The following is a 19,710-nucleotide window of genomic DNA, read 5'->3' as shown; positions in this document are numbered from 1 at the left end:
AGACTTTTCTTTTTTGGAACCATGTGAAGTGGGGATGCATAATTGCTGCTCGAAGGTCTCAAATGCCCCAATTGCATCATAGTTTGAAATTCTTGTTTTGCTATTTTTAAGCGATCTGGAGCTAACCGACGAGGTTTTGCAACTACAGGTGGACCTTTAGTTATGATATAATGAACGGTGTTATGTTTAACAGGTTGGTTAGGATCTGGTAATCTAGTAACTGAAGGAAATTCTTTTAAAATTTTGTGATATGGTGTATCACTAAATACAGTTTTTACTGAATAAATGCTTGCATTTTTCACGCAACCGACGGTTTTAAAATGCGTTTTTAAATCTTTGAGACATTTGTTTCTGAGATCAGGCACCAATTCAAAGAAATGGAGAAAATATGCTCCAAAAATGGGTGTACTAACATTTTCTATAAGAAAAGTCCATGTAAACTCTCGACTTAATTTGAAATCCAAAGAAAGTGTTTTTTGACCATAAACATGAATATTGGAAGAATTAGCAGCGAAAAGTGTTTGTTGGGGAGAATTCCGTTTTTGAGAATTATTTGCTGGAAGTAAGGACACGTCAGAGCCGGTATCGACCAAGAATGAAAGGTTTGTTCTACGGTCACGAACGAACAGGCGACGTGAAACTTGAGGCAAAGAATAAGTAGCCTCTATTCTTTGCTGGTTTCGTTTCCCTGCCATGAACAAGGTTTTTTACATTTGTCATCTCTACACTTTTTCCCAAAACGTCTATGATACCAGCAAACAGAATAATCTCTCCTTTTGGAATTGCTTCTTTCCTTATTGCGATCTCCGCGATTTGGCGAGCGACCACGAGAAAGAGAAATGCGATCAATACGTTTGTTTAATTTTTCTATTTGTTTAAATAATTTATCCTCAAGAGACTGATCGACTGTGCGAGAAACGGCACAAGTCCCTGGGGTTGGATTTACTTCTAAAATTCTGTCGGCAATTTCTGCAGCTTTATCTACAGTTAAATTGGACACCGCTGCCAAAATAGACTGAACAGTCGAAGGCAAACGTTGAAGGAATAATTCTAACATTAAGTTATCAGGAACATTTAAAGATTCTGCTCGACACTTCATATTTCTAAGCAAATCGGAAGGTTTTCGAGAACCTAATTCTTCTCCAGATAATAATTGACGAATTTCTTGCTGAGAAGATTTTCCTGCACGATTTATTAACTAAGTTTTAAGCTTTGCATATGGATCAATAGGGTCTGGTTTCATAAGTAAATCCCGTACTAGTGATGCGATATCTGGAGGAAGATGAGAAACTACATAATTATATTTAGTAATGGATTCTGTGATAGGTTTGGGGGTGGCAAGAGCAAAAGTACTTTCACACATAATAAACCATAAAGATGGGTCTGATCGGTTATAAACCGGAAATTGGACGGCATGAACATCAGACATTGTGCAAGGTTTTTAAGCCAAAATAAAAGGAAAAATTTAACTAAAGAAAATGAAATTAAATGATAAGTAGAAAAGAGAATTATAAAATGATCTATAATTACTACTCATCTGTGATCCGGAGGACGAAAATCGATGTAATCCATTACTTCTGGTTTGGAGATCTTGAGTGATGGCTTGTAGTCAAAACCGAAAGTGCTTGAGAACTGTTCATACGATTTAACACAGTCCGGGTTACCATTATGGTGATTTCCTGTTATGTTTTTACCACCAATCCTCAAATTCCATATCACATATTATGTTCTTACTGCATTAATATAAATATTAACGAGACATAGTGCACAATAAAAATTAAGCTTTATTTCGGAACTTCGCGCACACTCCCCGACAGCCTGCCTGTTTCGCTCTGCTCGCTACTCGTAAGAAGCTTCTCCTCTAGGGTTGGCACACTTATCGGAGGGCGCAAGGCGCGCTCCTTATCGCCATCACCACACTGTCTGCTCTGCCTCTTCGTTCAGCTGATATGCTAATTTTTCGACTTCGTCCTTAATTTTTGCACACCAGTGTGTTTTTGTCTAAAGTTTCAGAACTATAATGTGTATCTTTTAGTAAAATAAATTTTATCGATCTATCGTCAATTCTGTGTTCATGCAATCCGTTAGAAACCTGTATGCATGCAACAATAATTAGCTCTTCCATAATGTTCATTATGCCTTTTAGGAGAATCGAAGTTTTAGCCTTTTGATCATTCTTCTTATTAAAAGAAGCATTAGATGAAGTTTCTCTTGCAGAAGTTTCTGATTATGTATTGCTTTTCACATCATCCAAAATAGCATTTCTAAATTCAGCGGAATTTTCTTCTGCAGTCATATGTTTTATTTAATTATTCACTACTACTTTCAGCTGATTTTTTTATTTTGATTAGATTGATTTGAATATGGCTTTTGTTTTCTATAACCCTTATCATAATGATTACGATAGTGATCCCATGAAACCGAATTTTCACTCTTTTGACTATCCTGATAGTTAATGTCGTGCATCACAATAGGTTGAAATATTCTTTGAAACGAGGTTAATAAAGAATCCACAACTCATCTCTTTGAGAGCTTGTTAGATTCACACCTTCTTCAGGAAGAAGAGAGCATATTTCAACTGTGAAGTTATCTCTGTGTGTTCCCCTTCAGTAGAATTTAAGATTGAATACAGTGGTTTCAGCAGAGAACCATTGGTTTTGATGGAAATCCCTAATAATGCCTGCTTTTCATAAAAAGTAAACTCCTAAAAGAGTTTGATTCCCTCTTGCATAAGGTAGAAATAACATCTTAATGCTGATAATTTGATTATTGAGTTTGATTGGTACTGTCATCTACAGAACATTAGAATTGAAGGTATGGCCATCAACCAGGGAAATTTTACGCTGCTGAACCTCAAATTGCTGTCCACATTTTTGCAAAAATTTAAGCAACATTTTTTCTGTTACAGATTGGCTAGCTCCACTATCAAGAAATTTCCACTGAATTTATCAAGAGGCCCTTGTATTGTTTATCTGGATAAAGTTTGGGCACTTTGCTTTTAACACTCCTGGAGTGCTGCAACCATAGCATCTTACCAAGAGTTCAAAGCTTTTCCTTGTGTTTGCACTTCTCTGACCTATAGCAAAGGTCCCTCCCTCTCTTTGCAGAATGGGCCATCTGACCGACTTAAAACTTGCCTGAGCTTTCCTTTAACCTTCCAGAAGTGAATTCCTGATATTATCATAGGCATCAAATTTTCTTGCTAAACATCGTTAGGGAAAATTAGTTGTTCCCATTCATCCAAAAGGTGGTCTTTTCAATCAGCGGCACTGTGCTTTTTTGTTTGATCCAGTATTATCAAATTTTTTAGCTGATCAAAATGTAATTTTCAGTTCAGATAACCAACTATTGTAGAGCATCCAAAGTTCAAAGTAAAATTCCTTTCACAAGTCACCAGGATTCTTCTTAATTTCTGTAAACAACATCCTGAATTTTTTGGCAGTGATCTTAAATCATTCGAGGATGACACTCACAACTCTGGTTCCTAGCTATCAGCTTAGGTACCTCTGATGGTAAAGTCCTAAGGGGATGAGTTACCCATAAGCTTTCTTCAATCTTTAACAGTTTTGTTTGTATCTCAAACAGAACTAGAAATATATTAAATCATTTTCCTTCAGGCTTGAAAATTGGTAAAATCTTCTGACAGTCAAGTTAAGGTACAGAGCTTTGGACAGAAACAGGCTGTCATTTCTTTTAAATTTCCAGGGTGAAATATAACTTTTCATTTCTGTTTTTCCGTTCCTGATTTTTCCATTTTTGTTCCTCCTTATCCCATCAGCTCTCATCTTTAATATGATTCAAAATTATGGTCTCAAGATAATTTTTCATAGCTCTTTCTCAGATTCATTTGACATAACCATTAATGCTTTTCACATGGGTTAGAGCTTATTTTTTTAATATAAAAGAAGCAATAGATGCTACAGAAAAAAAAAATTGATGGCCTAGAAAATTATTTATATAAATAAGCATTTATTATGAAATGGAAAAACTGGCATTAGTTATCTCTAAGAAACCATATAGCTTCGGCAAGATCTTCTTTGTTAGAGGACTGTAGATCCGATTTGATAAACTTCAGAGCTGAGAAGAGTCTTTCCACGCTGACTTGAGTAGGAGGAAGAGCTGTTACTGTTAGGGCTACTTCTTTTAACTTTTCAGGATAAATTTTTAGAAGTTCTAAAAGAGGTGTCTTTCAAGAGCAATCATATTTCTCTATTTCTTCAAAGGCCATGTAGAAATCTTGTTTGTATTTTTAATTTTTATATCTAAAGGTTCTTTATTTTCATTTGCTTTCCATAGCCTTTTCAATATTATCCAAAAATATTTTTCAAAATCTAATTCATCTCTTACAGAGGATGATAAAGACTCAGTTTCAATGCCTGCAGTTTGACCTGATTTGAATACTCCAATTGTTCTGAAAATAATTTCATTCTTATTGAAAGTTCATAGATGGCTTTCTTAATTTGTTCATCATCCAACAAAATTTGTTGTTTTCGATCTACATATATTGAATCCAGCAATATCTCATTGTCTAGCAAACTAGATTCTCTTCTCTTCATTGAAAGAATGATTCCTTCTGCAATAAACCCTCCATTTCAAAAAGAACAAACATCACATTCTTCCATTCTCGCCTCCTGTTAATTCTGAGATTATAGCTTTTTTGTGGCTGGTGCAGAAAGAAGAGTTTCCAATTCTGAAAGAGCATTCCGCAGTCTTTCTGTTAGTAAAACTTTAGGGTTATCTACATCATCTAAAAAAGTTCTTAATTTTAACAACCTCCACATCATCAAAAATGTACTTCCTGTTCACATTGCTTGATCAATAATTGCTCCTTTTTCTGCTTGCTTTGTAAGAATGGCATCAGTTTTGGGAGTTCTTTCTGTTATTGCTGCTTATCTAAACTTACCAGTGAGATTTGTAACTAAATGAATCAGTTTAATCACTAATGGCAAATATCACATCCATCTTCCTCCCTTCTATTTATTTATTAACATGTCAATAAAATAGAAAATAGCTATTTATTAATGCATATAGTCCATAAATAAAAATAATAACTCAGTTTGTCATTATTATTATTATTTTTTTTTTTTTTCAATTCACTTTAATTTCATTTCATATTTAAACTGTCCAACAAAAGATAGAGTCGGAGTTGTAGCGACTCTAGTTACGATTCCTTTTACCCAAAAAACTGCCTAGCTTTGATATCGACTCCGACTCCACAGCCCTGCTTTCAACTCAAACATTTTAACTTTTATCATTAGTCCAAGTTCTGAGACCAGCATGAGATTGACCTTTCTGGCTTTCCCAAGAAGTGACATGTTGCAATGCTTTGGACTGCGGATGCACAACCTGTGGCTCGCCGAGACCTTTTCAAACTTTTGTTGCAATTTGATGTATTTGTTGTCTCTAGAAGGAGTTGCAAGCAAAAAAAGTCACCTCTTCCCCCTCATTACTCATTCTACTCTGTCCCCTGGAAGTGAGATTTGGCACTGAGCCTAGTTGTCGGCGTAAGCCATAGCACACATCCGCTGCCTGAACACAAAAATTTCTCCTAGCCTATAGGACAAACACCTATAGAAGATTGAGAAAGTGTCTGGTATGATGTAGCACGAGTGTGTTTGCATGCATGCGCTAGTAAAGTGAAAGAGAAAAATATTTGGTCGGATCCGAAGTGGTACATTCATTTTCTTAGCATTGTTGCACTTTTGCCTTCATGACTATGGATTGTTTTATCACATGTGTGTTTATTTTTCTTTTCGAGACCATTAAGAAATTTCATGTTTCGAATATTTCATTTTATTGTTTAAATATTATTTTAAAAGTGGAACCAACGTAGAATTTTTGCAATTTTTGTTCCATGAGGTTTTGATAGTTGTCATGATGAATGAATGCAAAATGAAAAGAAAGTAAGCGGACGATAACAGGAAATTTTCGGAGATCTGGACTTCAAAATACTTTTTGTGGAGCAAAATAATAGAATTACATGCTTGATATGTAATTTTATGATTAGTGTTTGTAAGGAGTATAACATTAAGCGACACTACGACACAAAACACTCAACATTTTTAAAGCTTGAGGATCAAAATCGTAAAATTGAATCTCTTCGCCATTCTCTCATTGCTCAAAGGAATGGATTTACAAAGGCATCTTCACAGTTAGATAACTGTGTTAAAGTTAGTTTGGGAATTGTAGCCCTAATTTCTAAAAGTGGTCGCCAATTTACTGATGGTGATTTCGCAAAGAAATAAATATTGTTGGCTTCTGAGAAAGTATGCACAGTAGCTATGCGGAAATTTAAAAATGTGAGTCTCAGCAGAATGACAATTCAAAGAAGAATTGAAAATTTATCTGATGATGTTACTGAACAATTACAGAATGCTGTCCCCAAATTTAAGTACTTTATTTACTCTAGCAGCTGATGAATCAGCAGATATTACTTTAACAGCTCAGCTTTTGTTTGTCAGAGGAATTTCTGAAAATTTTGAAGAACTTGTTGAAATGAGTTCAATGAAAGGGTGAACAACTGAAACTGATATTTTATCTTCAGTTTTAAATTTGTATTCTGCACATAATTTTGATATTAACATACTTGTTAGTATCACTACTAATGAAGCTCCAGCTATTATTGGAATTCAGAATGGCTTGGTGAGTCTACTGGGAAACCATTTGGATGATAGAGGAAAAGATTTGCTTCGATATCATTCTATCATACACCAAGAACAGCTATGTGCGGAAGACCTAGGATTTGACCTCCTAATGAAAGTAGTAAGCAATACAATCAGTTTTATTCACTCACATGGTTTAAGCCACAGGCAATTTTAAGGAAATCCTAGAACACGCAGATGCACCACATAGTGATCTCATATTTTACTCTGAAGTACGGTGGTTGGGCGGGGAAAGGCTTTGAAAAGGTTTGCTGATTTGATTGATGAAATAATACCATCCTTGAAGAAAATGGCAAGCAAGCTAGGATGTTAAAGGAACCATGTTCTAAGTGTGATTTAAGATTTTTAGTTGATGTGAGAGCCTATCTGAAGGACCTAAGCAAAAAAATTGATGGGACAAAAAACAGTTCATCAATCACCTGGCCAATGCAGTATCTGCTTTAAAACTAAAACTCCAGCTGTTCTCAAAGCAGCTTGGCTGTCAAAATTTTGTCAATTTTCCTTACATGAAGAAACTCAAAGAAAATTTTCCTCATAAACAACTGAATTATTCAGATCAAATAAAGAGGCTGCTTATTTCTTTTGAAAAGCAATTTGCAGACTTTGAGTTGCATAAGGTTAAATTTAAACTGTTCAGGGATCCATTTTATGTTGTAGTTGAAGAAGCTTCAGAAGATGTTCAAGTAGAACTTATCAGTTTACAAATTTCTGACTTATGGAAATCCAGATTCCGGGATTTAGATATTCTGGATTTTTATAGAACTCTACTTACCGAATTTTTGCACTTAAAAAATAATTCAAGCAGATGTGCTACCGTGTTTGGTAGTACAGTAGAAGTCCAGAAATCCGCAACGCTTGGGACCAGAAGTTGTGCGGATTTCAGGATAGAAAAGATAATATTCAGACTAAAAGTGCAAAACAATTAAGGCATATTAGATACATTTAATTAAATTATTGTATTCGTTAATACAATAATTAATTATATGCATTAAATTATTATTACATATATAAACTGATTATATTATATTGTTAATTTACATTAGGCTCCTCTATTTTTAAATCAGCATGAATCTGCTTCCCCTTTTCTCTCAGGAGTAGTCCTGAAATAGGTACCCCATCACTCTGCCGCTGCCGGAACCATTCGTACAAGACAGCATCAATGTTTGCCGATTTTGCCTCATGTAAAGATTTCCTGTTTCGGATTCCGGTGTTAGAATCACTGTTGCTTTAAAATTTCAACAGCGTTTCTTTATTGTTCCGTATATTATACACAGTCCGTTTGGCAATTCCATACGATTGTGCTATAAATCGAGCAGTAGCACCTGCCTCCATCTTTAACAGAATTTCCACTTTTTTCATTACCATCAATGCAACGTGTTTACATTTTTCAACCTTGCAAGCAGTAAAATCACAAGTGCGTTTCTTATCTGTCATTGTATTAAAAAGCACTGAAATTTAAAATATTTTTAATTTATCCACAAGATATCCGGATAAAAAAAAAACTACACCACTAATCAATCTCATGAAACAACAAAGCTCAGAAAATACAATAACGTGAAGCATGAACTTGAAAGAAGAGTTGAGTTAATCGTCTGCTTTTTTACCTCGATGCAGATGAGTCAAAAAAACTTATCATGATGTCAGTAATTTGGTATTTCCGTTATGTTTCATTATTATTCGATAATTATGACGTCATTATCCAGTAAGTATTTTTTCTTCGATATTTCGTACTCCATGTGGCATTTTCCAGAACCTATAGGCTAAATATTTATATTTTAGAGGCAACGCGGATTTCAGGTTGGTGGATTTTCGGTATTTGCTGTACTATATGTGAACAAACATTTTCTCTTATGAATCTATATAAGTCAAAATTAAGAAATAAACTGACAGATCAGCACTTGCAATCTGTCTTAAGAATATCAACAACTAACTTTCAACCAAATATATCAAAAATCGTTGATAAAATTCAGTCTCAACCATCACACTAATATCACATTAATATTTGTGTACAAGTATTAAATTATCCTGCACAAACATAACCTTTTTTCCCAAGCTGAACTGGGTGTTTTGGCCCCAGTAGCACATGCAAGGGTAAAGGGAAACCCCATCCCCCTTTGCTTACATACATACATAATGGTCTCCAAATCAATTTAAATTTGATATGGTACATGTCTGAATTGCAAATTAAGCGACTTATTGAATTGACCCCCCTCCCACCCCCCAAATTTTTTCCATATGCTATTGGCCCTCGGCAACCAGGTCATTTCTGTTAGTGGCCCTTCTGCTAAAAAGGTTGTGCATCCCTACTTTAGACAATAATCTCAGGAAACTGGTACTTTTTTTGTTGGATGCCGCATGCAACAGATATACAAAACAAGAACATTTATTTAAGCATCGACATACAATATTCCATAGCAATCCAATATCCAAATCACGAAAACTATATGATTATGGCAGAGCTCCAAGGGCTATCTGCGTAAGGGGAGGTATGCCTTTGTGGAGGACTTTCTAAGGAAAACTAGCTTGTATACACGTTACACATTGGACAAAACATGAAAATGGCCAGCCAGCCAGCCCATTTGCAGGATTCGAACCTCGGACAGAACTACTAGTATTCAGCGACTTTACCGCTTGGCCGCTATAGGGCCTCACAAAGACTGGTTCCTTGAATTAAAATTTAAAGGAACAGAACATTGTTTCACTCTTGCCACTGAATCACAAGAAAGAAAAGAAAGAAAGCACACATGATTTGTTGATTTGTTACACTGTATGTTTATCCCAGATTTTATTATAAGATCTATTATTGCATGTAATGCTTCATTAATATATGTATAATTGTAGAACTAACTCTTTCTTCATCTGAAGTCACAGATCTTCTCATATAAGTATACCATAGTGTCTTGAATGAAATTTCTTTTACTTTTAGTGAAGAGCAGTTCACTGAATGGCAAGAAATTCTGGATGATGAATTACAGCGTATTTTGACTAGAGAATATATATCTTTCCTGGGTAATAATTAATATTTATTTGTATTTTATCTCAAATGGCATGCCATACTTATTTGTGTAATTTTCTCCCTCTTTTTATTAATTTTATCTCCTGACCATCAAGGGTTAGGTTAGGTTATTTGAATATGCAGAGCCATGAAGGCTATCTGCCTAAGAGAAAGGATGCCTTCATGGAGGACTTTCTGAGGGAATCTAGCTCATATTCACCAACCATTCAGCCAGTTCTTATACCTGGATTTGAACCCAGAGCAAGCCAAACTACCAGTATTCTGCAGTCTTAATTTCTGGTAGGGCTGACCTTCTCAAGGGGGGATATACAATTTCTGAACACAGGTTAAATAAAGCACTCTGCAAATTGAAGCACACATATGAATAATAGTATCTGTATTTCTAAGACATCAGGTATTGCTTTCACTGCTATTCGTTTTATTAGCGTAACATAACTTAGTACTATTTATATCTTGCATGCTACTATGATAAATATAAAAGTTTCTAAATTTTATGCTGAAAAAGCTCATGTGAAAATTGCACGTAGGGAAGAAATATGCAAGTATGATATTAACATTTTAAACAATTGTTATTAAAAGTCTTCTGTCAAATAAAAATATTTTTTTTATATTTAAAAATATAATGGTTCCTGAAAAGTTTCTGTGAAATATATAACGACCAGTCAAAATGCTGAAGCAACTATGCATTATTGTGATTCATATTGGCAGAGAAATTGGAGTTCATTCTGTCAGTGTTGCATTTCACCTTTTATGGAAGAACTAACAAAAATCTCTAATTTGGTAAGCAATTCATACTGTGCAATAGTAGTTAGTAGATATTAAAAATGGTTTAAAACAGGTAACTTATTGAACCATCAGTGACCATTGAACCATCAGTTTTACATTATTAATACCAGAAGTCAACACAATCTCTCTGCAGCATAGGAAGGAATACTGCAACTTAATTTCTCTTAATTTAAGTCATGGTGATGGGTCTATTATGTTCTTATTGTACAGCTATTTATCAGCTCTTAGTTGTGGATATCTGCAGCCAGACCTATCCTTGTGCATATGGCTCATTATCGTTTGCCATTGTAAACACTTGCAGTGGCCATGCACTCAACACTAGACTATCGGTTATAAGAAGAAAATCTTATAGTCAAATAAATTCCATTTTTTATATATTAGATGGGCGATTGAGCTCATGCATTTAGCGAATGATTACTTTTCACTTGTAATGTGGGGTGAGGCACATGAAAGGATTATAAAGATTTAAGCAGTATTGTCTTTTGGAGCATGTGGGCCTGTTATTTATATAGATAACCTGTGATAGTTCACACCTATCTGAAGATGATGGCTAATCAAATACTTGTATAAGCCTGTATGGTAATTATATTTCTTGGTTAAGATGGCAGACATCTTTTAAGATTGTGCTACATTACATATTAGGAAGAAGATTTAAGAATTGACTAAAAACATAACCAGGAATTCTTTTATGGGCCATGAGTTCCGAATTAACCAGATTTGAATCTTTCTTTGTGATTTGAAATGGAGAAAAGTTGTTGGGGGAAGGATGTTTTTTAAATTCCATAATATTAATTTGGTCATGACTAGTATCAAGAATATATAATGCTATATTAGTTTGTATATATTTTGATTAAAAATCCTTAAATTTATTTTCAGTACTAAGTGCAGTATTCATAAATGATACCAAATTACTTGCTTTAAATTAATAACCTTGTATAAATGTAATTACAATGAATTATTAGAAATTTTCAAATTTGTTTCAAAAAGCATAATTTTCTTCATAAGTATAACTTGCCATTAGCCAAGAAGTGAAAACCATAAAATACTGGCAGTACATTTTTGTTTCAGTTACTATCCCTAAATATAGTTTTTCTATTTAGATAGAAATCAGTTTCCCTCAGAAGTCTTCTGTAAAAGCATCACTAAGCAAGTAGCACTTGAATATGTGGTTAAGTTAAGAAAATAATAACCAAACCTAATATAACTTCCAATGAGCCAAGTAAATGCATAACTTGAAGAAACATCATCACTTTTGTTGCATATTTGCAAATTTCTTTCATATTAATTGTGCAAAAAAATGGCATTCTAATCTGCAATAGAAATAGAATCAAATCATGTCTTTAGCTTATTATAGGACAATTTTTAATTTGAATATGGTTTTTTATTCTTATATGTTGCTAAATTGTACATTTTTTCTTTGAAATTGATTGAATTATGTTGTTATGTTCCAGTTAAGGCTATTATACCTTTAGTTAATCTGCATGTAATAGTTGTAGAATTATCAAAGTTTTAAAAGTTTGACTGGTGCTTCTAAGCCTAACGAGCGTGCCATTTGTTTACATTTGAAACTCTTAATAGAATAAAGAATTAAGTCAGTTTGTGCACCAACTTCAGTGTCTTTTTGCCAAGTAAGTTAACTTTCAATTTTGAGCACAAAAAAAATCTGTCTTCTTACATGCTGGCTGAATTGCTTGTTTTTGCATAGAAATTCTAATTTTTATTTTTTAAAAAAATTTTAAACTGGCTTTACTGTATTTGGTGTTTTATGTTTTTCTACATTTTATAATTTTTAATGAACATGTTTTGAGTTTTTATATATTTATGCCTTGCTGTGAAGTGAGAACTCAATTAATTGAATGAGAAATATATATGTATTGAAATTCAAAGAAATAAGTTTAAATGAAATGCAGCCAAAAAAATGTGTAGATTTTTTTTGTGCTCAAAATTGAAAGTTAACTTACTCGGCAAAAAGACACTGAAGTTGGTGCACAAACTGACTTAATTCTTTATTCTATTAAGAGTTTCAAATGTAAACAAATGGCACGCTCGTTAGGCTTAGAAGCACCAGTAGGCATTACAAGGAAGTCATATGTTGCTCACATCAGATTTTTTAATCTTTTGTAGTATCATAAATGTTATAAATTTATTTCAGTGGTAAAATCAAAGAGAGGTAACATAAAAGATAGAATGTGTGTGTGAAAATAATGTGTTTAAAATTTTCAATAATTTTAGTTCAAACCAAAAGAATTCATTGTGATTAAAAGTAATTTTTACTATTTGGTTAACTATTACTGGGCAGTACAAGTAATAAGTCTTTGTTGTTATTCCTCAGATACATTCTGTTGGGAATAAATCTTTATGCATTTTGTAAACTGTGAGGCATTTATTTGTGTAAATTGTTTAATATTTAATATATTTCTGTGCAGAATTTAATCTCATATTTTTGCAAAAATGTTTCTAATGTCTCTGCTAAAAAAATGTATGTTTTGGCTTAGGAAATTCAGTATGTAGTTTATTCATTTTTTTTTTTTTTTTAAATCAGAAAAATACATTTTAAAATTCTCGATGAATCCTTATTCTTCTATGAATACGCCATTGTTATAGTTCTAAGTTCTTTCTTATTCTAATGCTTTTGGTGTTGACTTCTTTAATATCACAAGTGGATTTATAAATTCCTTTACATTCCATTATTAGTTCAGGCAAAAACGGGTATACAATTCCATGTTATTAAACACTAAAGTTCCATGTGTTTAAAATTAAATTACTTAATTTGTAAAAGTATAGTTATGGGAATAAGGATTAGCTAGATTTGCATTTATTTAACTAACATTAAAAATTTTATGTCCAGGGGATTTGTTGCACAGTAAATATACGAGCAATAATTCTGTTGAAGATGCCATGGATGATGACAGTAAAGAATATTCGAATGTTCCTATGAAAACCATTTCTGAACTTGGACAGAAGATTATGACATCAGAGGTAAATAAAATGGGATTGATTTTTTCCATCTCGTTTTAACCTCTTTTTTAATCACTTTTCTTCACGATCCAGCAGGGCTATATCAGTAAATTATTATTAATCCAGCATTGAGAATACTTGATGATGTAGCATATGTTTAAATATTCTGTTTATTTTATCAAATGCTTGGTTAATTTAAGAACAAAATTCATGCCTGAATTTTTATTTAAATGTTTCTTCTCTCTGTATAGTAATTGCAATAACTTAATTTTTGCAAATATCTGAGTGCAAAATGATTTTATGCACCATAGTTCTACTCTTATATTGCTTTTCTTTCTTTCTTTTCCCCCACCCCTTTTTAACCATTTTCCGTCAAGCTTTAAATTTTTTTATATATTTGCAGTAAATAGAAGATTTATTGTGTCATATTTCTGCAATTTCTAGTTGCTTATACTGATTATTTGCATAATTCTTCAGATATTATACACTTTCTATAATCAAGCATGTGTGTGATTATATTATTCAACTGCTCATTATTGAAATGGAGCAAAATTAAAAAGTTTAATGAAGAAAAATGTGAGTAATGGCATCCAGTATTAGTTTTAAAAAAGCCAGAGGAAGACAGAACGTATAAAGTACATGGAAAGTGCCAGTTAGGGATTGAGAGGGATAGCCAAATCCACTGAACATTTTCTTATCTCACCACTGATAATGTTACCATAATGTTGCACATAAACTGTTTTCAATTTTGCAAGGGAGAGAAGATAGTCACATACAGTTTGGATGAAAGAATAATATGGATACATTATCTTTCACTAAAACTTTAAGTGAAAAAGGAGCTGAACACTTGTTTACAATTTTTGAGTCATCAGGTAAACCAACTGAATACAAATGTTGCCGAACCTCAGTTATGAACTGATTTTCAAACCAATCGTTCATGAAGGCTTGTGTCATCCATACTCTTTTATTTGCACAATCTTTACTCCTTTAAATGCTCAAGGTGGTGTATTTTTTCGATTACTGAAAACTTGCGTGTTTCTGCAGCATTTACACATGCTAAAATTATTAGTCTCATCTCACTGTTTAAAGTCTCACTTTGGAACCTTTGACACCAGTGGGAGCCTTTTTTGAAGAGGTTGCTAAGGTATTTCAGGGCACATATTGCAAGAACAGACCAGTTTCTTCAGCACTATAAATTTGGTTCTGGAGATAACTTTTCGCTATTAATGAGTTCATTGAATTCATATACAAAAGTTCAGCAGCTTCAGTACCAGCTGAAACATTTTTATCTGAAATTTTTTATTTGACTTATACTATGGTGACTTATAATATTCTTTGGCAGTTTTTTAATTTGCTTAACCAACCTGTCAAATATGTGCACTTAGTTTTTAAGTTCATTTCTTCATGAAATATTCTGATATTGGATCTGTCAGTCGTACATCATCACTACTATGCTATCTGACCCATTCAGTCATCACTTTCAGTATGACGAATAATTATCTGTTATTCATTGTGACTGGGCTGTCTGAATCCACAACAAATTCAAAGCATTTCTTTTTTTGTTTCCTTATGTCATGTACAGTTGACTTTTGAATGCCATATTCCTTTTTGAGACGGATATAGCTTTATCCATTTTTTGCAGCAATTTCACTTTTTGTTTAATGGGCATCAAAACATGCTTTCGCTTTGTAGATCCTATTGCAGCTCCAGAATTAGAAACTCTTTTCGACATAATCAAAAGTTCAAACTTTATTTTGTATAAAATTGCTGTAATAATAACAGCCTGCAAGAAATAATAAGCTGATCAAATCAGAATGTTAAAAAACAGTGCAGTCTACTGTGTTAACTGAAGTTTTTTGGAATGAGTAAAGTATAATTTTAGCCTAGCTTAATACAGAGTTGCCAACTCTCCCAATTTCTGACCATACTCCTGCCAACCCAATTTTTAACTTATTCCTCCCAACTTTCTCTTATTCTTAAAATTTCTCACGATTTTTTGTAGCTTGACTTAATACTTTGTTTTTTGCTTTCATTATTGTGATAAAGTGATTTGGGGCTTCTGAAAGCACTTGTTTTTCTATGTGTATGTAAAAATGACCAAATTCGTTCGTCCCTGAAATATGGCGCGTTTCTGCATCGTGTATGAGAGTCTAAAACACGTGTCCAAAAACGTCGTGTTCCTGTTCTCCAATGAGAATCAAGCGCTGCTGCAGTTCATCTGGCATATAATAGCCAATGAGCACAAAGCAAGATCGCGTTTGTTTATCTCGTTCGTCTCGCTAGTGAGTAGTGTAAGTTTCACATGCTTCCCTGAAATGGCTTAAAAAACTACGATATTTTGTGTTAGTTATGTTTGCAAAAAATGTAAAATGCTCGTGTACTTTTCAAAAATCATACACAGATGGCTTTCCTTCTATTATTTCGTCAAGAAAATGTAATATTGCAATTTGCATTGTTTGCCATTGCGATTTTTTTATTTCAAGGACCAATGTTCTTAAACATGTGCGTACACAAGCACAATGTAAGTTGTACTGGAAATAAAATCAAACTTTTCTGTGGAAACAAAGGACCAAAAAGTTAATAATGCAGCATACCTGTTCTCAGCCTTTTTACTGGAGCTCAAACTGCCTCTGAATGCATCGAATCATGCTGCAGCTTTTTTAGAAAAATGTTTCCCAGCAGTAAAATCGATAAGAAATAATCAAGTGCAAAAACTAAAACTGTTTAAAGTTAAAAATTATAAAAAGTTTTTTAACATTTTTATTTTCAGATATTAAATTAATTAGTTACTATTGAAGTTAATACATCCTTAAAAAATATATTTTCTTTTTACATATTTTTATTATTAAAATATACCTTTTTGCTATTGAAAAATTCTCCTGATTTTTGAGTAACATACGTTGGCAAGTATGTTAATAGTATCCGTTATACATAATTAGCTATGAATCATGAGACTGGCAATGAAAGACAAGTTGTTACACTAAATTTTGTCTTGCTTCTATCGTGCTCAGAGACAATTAAGCCTGATTTGTATTAGTTTTGTTATTTGTTATTACTTACATTTATTTCTTTCTCATGCTTATGGCTTATCTGAGTCCTGAATAAATAAAATCCTACATATACTTAAGGCTTATCGAAGGCCATCACTAGGTATCTTACTATCTAATGCAGTCTCAGCAGGTGCTAAATTCTGCTACCAAGCACCTCCCTTTCTAAATATTGGGTGTCAGTGCTTTTTCTAAATTCTACAAATTTCATCATTCCTAAATTTTTTTGCTTGTTGCTTCTCTAAATTCCAAAAATTTTGTCTTCCCTAACTTCTGCAGCCTTGTGTGGCCATAAAAGCTCTGGCGCCAGTTCTGGGTTTATGTGAATAACAAATCATTTATTCTTAATTCAAATAGCATTAAATGTAATCTTTCGGGGTATGAGTATCATTAACAAAAACTATTTTTAGCATATGGAAAGAGATTTTTGTTAAATTTTTGCTCCTCAACATTTCTTAGTGCATTTAACTTATCTGTAATCATCACCAAGCATAATGTCAACGTAAAAGGTTACCACACTCTTTTCCAAATACTAATATAAAAATACTGTTTAGGCATCACTGCATGAGTCATTACTCAAGTTGTCATGTATTGATAAACATGCAGTGATGAAAGCAAAATATAATAAATAATGATTCACCAGGTTGGCATCAGGGCTATAAAATATTAGTAGTGTAAACTTAATGATGTTTCTATGTAGAATGTTTCGGTTTGAGATGTATGCCAAACAGATACCCAGCTAGGGAGCCAAATTAATGGTCATATAAACTTATGCTAAAATGACTGTTTATTTGCAAGACAGTTTTATTTATTATTGTGGTAACAAGGTATTTTATTTAGTGCCGAAGTGAATTTAAGAAATGGAACTCTTTTTTATTAAGGGGGAGAAATTAAATGCACATGCATAAAGCATACAAAAAAGAATTCATTAAAAAGAAGATTGTATGTGGCTTTGAGATCATTCCGGATCTCGGACTTTGTACTGTATACATCTCACTGTTTAAATTCAGAGGTTGTAACATTTTATACAGAGTTTTAAAATAGGTCCAGAAGTTCCTTGTGAGGTTGACTGGAGTGCTCAGAAATGAGAATAATCATCCAAACAGCTTGGCAGCAGTATCATGTAAATAAGAAGAATATGAGAAAAAGAAGCATGATAAATGTGCAATAAATTATTCATAAATATTGTCCATTACTGTAGTATCTTGTTCAACTAGAACTCATCAATATTAACTTCTGATACCTGAGATATTGACAGAAAATGCTGATATGTAAGGTGGAAAAAAAAAGGTCACTATTAAGATCTTTTTTTTTTTTTTTTTTTTTTTTTTCTTTTCTTGTTTAGTCTTTTGAGGCAGTCAGTCCATTAACATCTTAAACATATTTACTTTTTCAAGGTGAATTTATAGATGGATGCAGTTAATAATACCTGCACATAAAAAAAAGACATCAGTTATATTTCGCTTTGTCCTAGTATCTGTGTTGGACGCAATTTCTATTTCATTAAAAATGAGAAAACTTTTTCATAGAATTTTATTGAAAACTAAAACATTTTTATTGTGATCGCACAAAGGTGGGTACACGTTGAGCGATCAGCAGGCGCCATGGTGCCCGCGAACATAGGGTTGGGAACCTCTGCTCTATACTAACAAGGAAGAAGGCTTAAAGTACCCTTACCCTGTGGGAAGATAAACAATGTTATAATGAGTATTTTACTTAAATCAGAAAATCAAAAACTGCATATCACCAATTCATTATTAAACACATTAAAATGGCAGTGTGTTTCAAGGCACCCCTACTACAAAAAATGGATGAAGGCTCATTCTATGACAATGGAGAATTGTAAGCTTTCTGTTGCAAGTCGCTCTTTTGGACACAGATAGTACATGTAAGACATGAAACAAACATTATGTATGTTTGACTGGTAAGCATTCTATGTATATTCTGTGAAACAGTTCTTTTTGTAGGCACCCATAATATTCTGCTTATTTCCTGTAAACTTCTTTGCTATTTCAAATAAAAACCCTAGAATTTGAGTGTTATTGTTGATTGCTGACAGGATTTTTTTCATAAAAAGGAAAAATCATGTTTAAATTACTTTTAGATGGAAAGAACTGGGACTTGATAGATTTTTTTTATGTAGAATTAGCTTCTGTAACGCAGGGATATTTATGTTCCTTAATGCATGTGCTAGCAAAACTGAAATGTTGAGTCCATTCCCATGAGCCAAGATCTTATCTGTGTTTTTATGCTTTTAAATTAATTCCTGTTGTTTTATTTTTTGAACATAAACATGACAGATTATTGTTAACTGAAATAAATTCATGTGAGTGTACTTGTAGGTGTCATATCATATGATATGTTTGTTCCCTTTGCCAACTATGAGATAACTCAAAACAAGATAAAAAGTACTCAACATATTCTACTATTCATGCAAAAATCCTGTGCATGTGATAGTTCATTTTCCGTTAGCTTTACATTTGTCACTGAACAAAAATTAGAGCAGACCATTTATAAGATTTCTCAAATAAATAATGACCCCCTCCCCTATATAGATTTGAGTTCTAAATACTTATAGTATCTACATTTTGGGAAATAAATTATCAGTTAGTCAAGTAAACTCAGTTTGTTAACCGTCAGTATTCTCATAGATGGCAGGGAACATGTTGCTACTTTTCAGATGTTAATTTTTCTGTTATGAAGTATTTTAGTTACTGCTTTTTTTAGATAATGTTATGATTAATAACATTTTTGTTTTACTTTATGTACATATATTAATTTGGTATGTTTTCCTCCTAGAATGTACGCACTGTTGTTATATGTACTGCCTTTGATGCCATGCACTGGTTAGATACTTCAACAAATATTAAATCTGTACTGTTGTGTGAATTAATATTTAAAAAGGTAAATTATCTATTATCTTTGCATCAATGGCAGAATGTAAGTTTTAATGTGATAACAATCCAATATAAAAAGCCATTCAGGAAAATGTTTCTTGTATTATTTTCATTATCTTTACGAGACGATATGCCTTTGTTTAAGACATGCCCACAGGACGGATGGAGATGAAAAGAATCATCCCACTGGATGGGTTTTTGTGTCTGCTAAGCCTGAATTTGGGAGGGGGGAATTTTTAATGGTTTGCACCCTAACGTCCTAATTTTTGGTACTATTTTAAATTATTACTTAAGCTATCATATATATTAAAATTAGTGTTTAACCCTCTGGCTGCTCATCCCAC

General features: G+C 33.0%; 1 protein-coding gene across 1 annotated transcript in view; it reads left to right on the top strand.

The window, feature by feature from the left end:
* Positions 1-19,710, top strand: part of Ranbp21 (exportin-5-like protein Ranbp21) — a 179,327-nt gene that overhangs the window by 137,008 nt on the left and 22,609 nt on the right. Inside the window, exons 28-30 of the mRNA XM_085825111.1 lie at positions 9,589-9,671; positions 13,313-13,443; positions 19,269-19,373. Coding sequence (XP_085681237.1) covers positions 9,589-9,671; positions 13,313-13,443; positions 19,269-19,373 — 319 coding nt within the window. The remainder of the gene's footprint in view (positions 1-9,588; positions 9,672-13,312; positions 13,444-19,268; positions 19,374-19,710) is intronic.

This window comes from Stegodyphus dumicola, chromosome 10 (genome assembly GCF_044657685.1).
Source record: "Stegodyphus dumicola isolate Sdum_Otavi_A_Nest chromosome 10, ASM4465768v1".
Taxonomy (NCBI): Eukaryota; Metazoa; Arthropoda; class Arachnida; order Araneae; family Eresidae; genus Stegodyphus; species Stegodyphus dumicola.
This window is presented reverse-complemented; position numbering and strand designations above follow the sequence as displayed.